The sequence below is a fragment of the Chaetura pelagica genome, unplaced genomic scaffold (assembly GCF_000747805.2).
Source record: "Chaetura pelagica isolate M959 unplaced genomic scaffold, ChaPel_1.0 scaffold961, whole genome shotgun sequence".
Taxonomy (NCBI): domain Eukaryota; kingdom Metazoa; phylum Chordata; class Aves; order Apodiformes; family Apodidae; genus Chaetura; species Chaetura pelagica.
The window spans coordinates 31,490-38,596 of NW_009952041.1; the positions used below are offsets into that span (position 1 = coordinate 31,490).

The following is a 7,107-nucleotide window of genomic DNA, read 5'->3' on the forward strand; positions in this document are numbered from 1 at the left end:
CTTCCCCTGAAGAATTCCCTGGCACAGCCCTGGCAGACACCCAGGGCAGGGGCACCCACCGATCTCGCCCTCGTCGGCCTCCCAGGTCATGAAGCAGGTGTTGGTCTCTGTGTCCCACACACAGATCTGCCCCGAGTTGGTCCCACTGTACAGAAGACCTTCAGCACCATAACAGAGAGAGGTCATCTCCACTGCTCCTAAAATGCCTGGGGCAGGGACCTGATGAACCTGTCAGAGCACACAAAATAGAAATTATGGAATGGTTTGGGTTGGAAGGGACCTTAAAGATCATCCAGTCCCACCCCCTGCATGGGCAGGGACACCTCCCACCAGCCCAGGCTGCTCCAAGCCCCATCCAACCTGCCCTTCAACACTGCCAGGGATGGGGCAGCCACAGCTTCCCTGGGCAACCTGGGCCAGGCTCTCACCACCCTCACACCAAAGAATTCCCTCCTCAGGTCCAGCCTCAATCTCCCTCTGCCAGTTTTAATCCATCCCCCTTGTCCTCTCCCTCCCTGCCCTTGTCCCAAGTCCCTCTCAAAGAGAAAATGGTTCTTACCTACAGCAGAAATAAAACCAACCCTCACTTTCTGCAGTTACTGCCTCAAATACAACTGGAGGCCACTCATGGGCAGCCAACACCATCTCAGGAAGAGAAGTGATCAGGCCTCAGAGCCTCACCAGGGGCTTGGAAAAGAAGCTGGAGATGCTGACCAGGAATTCAGAAAAGCAGGTTCAACTGAGGGTTACCTTGAGGTTGACATCAGCTCCCTGCTGCTCCAGCAGCCAGAACATGACTGATCCCTTCCCCACACAGGCCAGTTCTCTGTGAGCAAGAGGACTGAAAGCCACGTTGTGCACTGGCCACAGGAGACACGTGGATGCCAGGAGTTCATAGGTGTAGGTGCTCCACAGAGCAATGGTTTGGTCACTGTAGTCCCCTGGGGTAGGGCAGGAACCAGAGAATAGAATCACAGAACTGTTCTGGCTGGAAAGACCTTCAAGATCATTGAGCCCAACCATCAACCCAACTCTACCAACCATCAACCCAACTCCACCAACCATCAACCCAAATCTACCAACCATCAACCCAGCCCTCCACCCATCAACCCAACTCCACCAACCATCAACCCAGCTCTACCAACCATCAACCCAGCTCCACCAACCATCAACTCAGCTCCACCAACCAGCAACTCAGCTCCACCAACCATCAACCCAATTCTACCAACCACCAACCCAACTCCACCAACCATCAACCCAACTCTACCAACAATCAACCCAACTCTACAACCATCAACCCAACTCCACCAACCACCAACCCAACTCTACCAACCACAACCCAACTCTACCAACCACCAACCTAACTCTACCAACCACCAACCCAACTCTACCAACCATCAACCCAACTCTACCAACCATCAACCCATCTCTGCCCAGCCCAGTGCTTCCCCATGTCCCTCAGCACCACATCTGCAGGGCTTAGAAAGCCCTCCAGGGGTGGGATTGAACTCCCTCTCCCTGGGCAGCCTAAACCTCCCCAGGCACAACTTGGGGCCCTAAGGGCAGTAGGAGGAAGTTCTGCAGCCTCAGGCTGCTCAGGAGCACACACACATCCCCTGGGTGTCCCCCCTGTCCAGACACAAGGTGGGTTTGGAATGTTTCTAGGGAAGGAGACTCCACCACCTCCCTGGGCAGCCTGTCCCAGGGCTCTGTCACCCTCACAGGAAAGAAATTCCTCCTCATGTTTAGGTGGAATTCCCTATGTCCCATTTTGTACCCATTACCTCTTGTCCTGTCACTGGGCACCACTGGAAAAAGTCCAACCCCCTCCTCCTGACACCCACCCTTTCAGCATTGAGAAGGTCCCCCCTCAGTCTTCTCCAGACCACGAGTGTCTCAGCCTTTCCTCATAAGAGAGATGTTCTCATCTCCTACTCATCTTTGTAGCCCTTTGCTGTCTCCTCTTCAGCAATTCCCTGTTCTGGAACTGGGGAGCCCAGAACTGGACCCAGTCCTCCAGATGGGGCCTCCCCAGGGCAGAGGGGCAGGAGAACCTCCCTGGACCTGCTGGCCACACTCTTCTTCATGCCCCCTAGGATGGCCTGTTGGCCACAGGGGCTGTGCCCTTGGGGGAAGAGCTTGGCAACAAGGAGATGTCACCTCTGCTGAGGTCCAGGCTGGGAGCTGACCTTAACAGAAGCCACCCTGCCTGGGTGGCAGCAGAAGGTGATGGCAAGCAACCCAGCTCCCTGACAGCTCCAGAGGCCAGTGCTCTCCTGCTGCCTTTCCCAGGCTCCACAAACTCCTTGGAGACTTCCAGCTTCTCCCTCCTCTGCAGCCCAGCCCAGAGCTGGAGGACAAGGTCTCCTCTCCCCTGTGGCTCCACGAAGAGCACAAAGCTCCTTTTCTCTCCAGCAAACCTTCCTTTATTTCCCAAGGGCAGACTCAGCAGCCCAGGGGGCTGGTGCTGCCACAGCTCCTCCCTCCTGCCAAACAAGAGCTCCCTAATGGCATGTTTGTCCTTTAAATGTCCCCTGCCCAAACCAAACAGGCAGCTGGAGCCTGCACCTTGTGCTGGCAGCCCTGCCTGGCAGGAGGCTGAGGGTGGGAAGCCTGGATTCTCCTGCCCAATTCCTGCTCAGCAGCCAGAAGAAATCCAAAAGATGGCTTTTTTTTTCTTTTTTTCCCCCTTTGCATACTATTTTTAGGAGCTGGAAACTGTTTGCATGGGCTTCACAAGCACTAGTGAGAAGCTGGGACTGCAGGAGGAACCAGGGGCGAGGAGGAGGAGCTGGGGGGAGCAACAGCTTCGTGCCCAAACCTGGCACAGGGATCATGGAGTGGTTTGGGGTGGGAGGGACCTGAAAGATCATCTATTCCCAACCCCTGCATGGGCAGGGACGCCTCTCACCAGCCCAGGTTGCTCCAAGCCCCATCCAACCTGCCCTTCAACACTGCCAGGGATGGGGCAGCCACAGCTTCCCTGGGCAACCTGGGCCAGGCTCTCACCACCCTCACACCAAAGAATTCCCTCCTCATGTCCAACCTCAATCTCCCCTCTGCCAGTTTTCATCCATCCCCCTTGTCCTCTCCCTCCCTGCCCTTGTCCCAAGTCCCTCCCCAGCTTTCCTGGAGCCCCTTCAAGGCCCTGGAAGGTGCTCTAAGGTCTCCCTGGAGCCTTCTCTTCTCCAGCCTGAACACCCGAACTCTCCCAGTATTGCTTTTATGAATAGGCTGCCTAACCTGTTTCATAGAATCCCAGACTGGTTTGGGTTGGAGGGACCTTCAAGATCATTCAGTCCCACCCCCCTGCATGGGCAGGGACACCTCCCACAAGCCCAGGTTGCTCCAAGCCCCATCCAACCTGCCCTTCAACACTGCCAGGGATGGGGCAGCCACAGCTTCCCTGGGCAGCCTGGGCCAGGCTCTCACCACCCTCACAGCATCTTCCTCCCAGGAGCTGGGTACTCGAGGGTGCCCTCCTGCTCCCAGCCCTGCTGTACTCACCCAGGGTAGCCAGGAACCTGTCATCCCTGGAGAATGCCATGGCTTGTACTTGTGTCTTGTGGTGGCAGAGGTTTGCTGAGCAAACCCCATCCTGGATGCTCCAGATGCAGATCTGACAGTGGGACTCTCCATCCCTCTTCCCTGAGGCAGAGACAAGAATCTGAAAGAACAACATGTTGTCACTGAGACCTTGCTAAGTCATTAGAGAAACACTTCATTAATGTGTCTCAGGAACTGCTGCTCTCCAGTTAGAAGTGATGTGGTTGAGAAGAACCAGCAGCTGTTGGGCAGGAGCCCCCAGAGGGAGGGAGCAGCTTTTCCTGGCACCCTGAGCCATCCTGATGGAGAGTTGGGCTCCAAAACCACCTCATACTTTCCATAAGCCCAGGTCTCCATGTAGGAGGAACAGACACATGGGATTGTCAGCTGGGAAGTTCCTTCAGCCCAAAGGGACACAGAGAAAGCCCATCCCAGGGCAGCAGGAGCTCAGGTCCCACCTGGGCATCGTGGCTGACAGCCAGGGTGGAGATCTCCTCAGTGTGGCCCAGCCAGTGGCTCTGTGAGCCCGAGTGCAGATCCACCACCACAATGAGGCAGCCACAGGTGTAGGCAAAGAAACCTGGTGGAGAAGGAGGAGACAGGCATGAGGAGGGAATTCTTTGGTGTGAGGGTGGTGAGAGCCTGGCCCAGGTTGCCCAGGGAAGCTGTGGCTGCCCCATCCCTGGCAGTGTTGAAGGGCAGGTTGGATGGGGCTTGGAGCAACCTGGGCTGCTGGGAGGTGTCCCTGCCCATGCAGGGGGTTGGAACTGGATGATCTTTAAAGTCCCTCCAACCCAAACCAGTCCATGATTCTATGAGATGGATGTTGCCACCTAAAGGCTCCAGAATCAGCCCCCACATCATGATTCTGGAAGATCCTTTTTTTCTTTCTCAGTAAGAGGTAGAAGGTGATTCTTCTACACAGCTTGTCAGAATCCTGCCCATCAGCTGGGACTGGAGGAAAACCTCCCCTCCCAAGACCTGAGCAAAGCCAAACTCTTGGGCACCACTCCAGGCTGCAGGAAGGAGGCAGAACTTGGCTTGGTCAGAACTTTCCCTCTGCTCTGCCCACTGAAGCCCAAGTCTGCCTGTTGCAACCAACGTTCACCCAGGGCAAAGAAGAAGAGCTACTGGATTTTCCCAAGGGCAAGAACCCTTGTGTTAAAGCCAAGATCCCAACCCAACAGCTGGAGGACCCAGCACATCCCCCCTTGACCCCCCAGAGCCTTCCTGGGGTACCTGTGTCTGGGTTCCACACCATATTCCCTCTGCCATTCCCATTGTAGCCAATCACTGCTTTCAGCTTCAAGAGCTCCCTGCCAGCTGGAGGAGAAGAGAAACTCTGCAAGAAAAAGAGACACTGGCTTAAAAGAAGGTTAAAAGAAGATCTGGAGCTGTTGGAAAGAGTCCAGAGGTGGTCATGGAGATGATGGGAGGGCTGGAGCAGCTCTGGAGCCAGGCTGGGAGAGTTGGGGTGTTCAGCCTGGAGAAGAGAAGGCTCCAGGGAGACCTTAGAGCACCTTCCAGGGCCTGAAGGGGCTCCAGGAAAGCTGGGGAGGGACTTGGGACAAGGGCAGGGAGGGAGAGGACAAGGGGGGATGGATGAAAACTGGAAGAGGGAGATTGAGGTTGGACATGAGGAGGGAATTCTTTGGTGTGAGGGTGGTGAGAGCCTGGCCCAGGTTGCCCAGGGAAGCTGTGGCTGCCCCATCCCTGGCAGTGTTGAAGGGCAGGTTGGATGGGGCTTGGAGCAGCCTGGGCTGGTGGGAGGTGTCCCTGCCCATGCAGGGGGGTGGAACTAGATGGTCTTGAAGGTCCCTTCCAACCCAAACCAGTCTGGGATTCTATGATACTTTCATGATTTTATCTTCTGTTGGAAAGCAGTTTCTGACCCCCCACTGCTCCGGGTGTTCATGGTTGGTTTCTGGGCTGTAAAGTGGGCAAATCCACCCACCCTAGCCCCAAAAGGCTGGTTCTCCACTTGCTCAGGGAACCAACCCCAGCCCAAGTCTCACCTGGGGAAGCACCGAAGCTTTGAAGCGAGGAGTGAAATGCCAGTAGGAATCTGGGCGGATGGAGAACTGGGACAGGGGACTTCTGGTCTCCTTTCTGGGCTCTGCCAGACAAAGAAGAGGACAATACCTGTGGGTATTGCTGCTCCTGGGAATGGTTTGGGAGCAGCAGTGGATGAACACACACATCAACAAGGCAAAAATCAAGACTGACCAGGGGAAAAGCACCAGTACTCCAGGAACAGAGGAACATCGTCCACCTCCACCCTCAGCCCCACCACTCTTCAAACAGCCCTGTCCATCCCTGCCCCACCAGAAGCCCCACACAGCTAGAAAAAAGGTCTGCAAAGCTTCTGGCAGCTGCCTGCTCCTGGCAGCTCCCCATGAGCTGCTGCAACTTGGAGGCTGCTTCATAGAGACATGGGGAACTTTCATGCCCCGGGCTCCCCAGGAACTGCCTCTTAGGGGTGATGTTTTTGATCCAAGCTGAAGAGGAGCTTCTGCTGAGCCTAGGAGCAGCAGCAGGGAAAGAACCAGGAAGACAAGGAGTCTTGGAGAGCAGCACGAGCTTCAGGAATGACTTCACCCTGATGGTCCCATCCCTGCTCTTTGTCCCTCAGCTCACAGCATGTGTCCAGGTCTGTCTGCACCACATGAGTCCTGATTTCTCCTCATTCTCCATGGCTAGACCAAGCTGCCACGCTGGCCTGAGCATGGTGTGCCCTGGTGGAACCATTTCTGTACAAGATGGGACCACCCAACCCCTGCCTTACCATTTGCTGACCCTCCAGGAGACCTGGAGCTCTCCTGCCTCCCTCGGGGCCTCACGCCAACCAGCTCCTCGTTCCTGACTGGCTCCATCACAAGGACTGAGGCATCTTTGTCCCCGTTTGCCACCAGCCCCCTGCTGCCTGCCAGATCTGCTTCCTCCTCTTGGTCTGACGTGGAGAAAACACCTGAAAAGAAGAACCAGTGGGAGGACAGAACCATCCATGGACTTCAGGGCTGCTTCGTGTGTGACCGACCCTTTGATTCTGGCAGTGTCACTGTCCTGCTCTGGCTGGCAAAGCAGACAGGTCCTCCTGGATCTGTCCAGCAAGGTATTCACCACACTCCTCAGAGAAGCTGTGCCAGAGCTTAGTCTATGGAGAAGATCACAGGAGAACCCAAACACCTCTGGTTGGGTTCGTCCAAGTTCAGGGAAGGGAAGTGCAGCCTGGTCAGGGGGTGCAGGAAGGGGATCATGGGCAGGGATGGCTCCAAGGATGCTGCTGAATGAGGAGTTTTTCCTAAACCAAGATGGATTTTCCCCTTTCCTGCAAGTTCTTCTTACTTTGACACCCCTCTTGGTGGACAGAGGTGCTACCCAAGCAGGGAGGTGAGGAGGGCAGTGGAAGAGGCGCTGCCTGCCGAGGTGTCTCAGAGCCACCCTTGAGCTTCTCAGAGCTGCCTTCTGTGAAAAGAGCAGGGCTTGTGACATGTCCCTCAGCCCTTGGATCCTCCCACCCTCCTGGGCTGAGGGAAGGGGATACCTCCAAGCTCATTCCTG

At 55.9% G+C, this 7,107-nt stretch overlaps 1 protein-coding gene across 1 annotated transcript in view; it reads right to left on the reverse strand.

Moving 5' to 3' along the window:
• WDR90 (WD repeat domain 90) overlaps positions 1 to 7,107 on the reverse strand; it is a 42,664-nt gene that overhangs the window by 11,036 nt on the left and 24,521 nt on the right. Inside the window, exons 22-28 of the mRNA XM_010002658.1 lie at positions 6,332 to 6,514; positions 5,562 to 5,662; positions 4,786 to 4,888; positions 4,005 to 4,126; positions 3,508 to 3,667; positions 751 to 941; positions 60 to 228 (exon numbers count right to left, since the gene is read on the reverse strand). Coding sequence (XP_010000960.1) covers positions 60 to 228; positions 751 to 941; positions 3,508 to 3,667; positions 4,005 to 4,126; positions 4,786 to 4,888; positions 5,562 to 5,662; positions 6,332 to 6,514 — 1,029 coding nt within the window. The remainder of the gene's footprint in view (positions 1 to 59; positions 229 to 750; positions 942 to 3,507; positions 3,668 to 4,004; positions 4,127 to 4,785; positions 4,889 to 5,561; positions 5,663 to 6,331; positions 6,515 to 7,107) is intronic.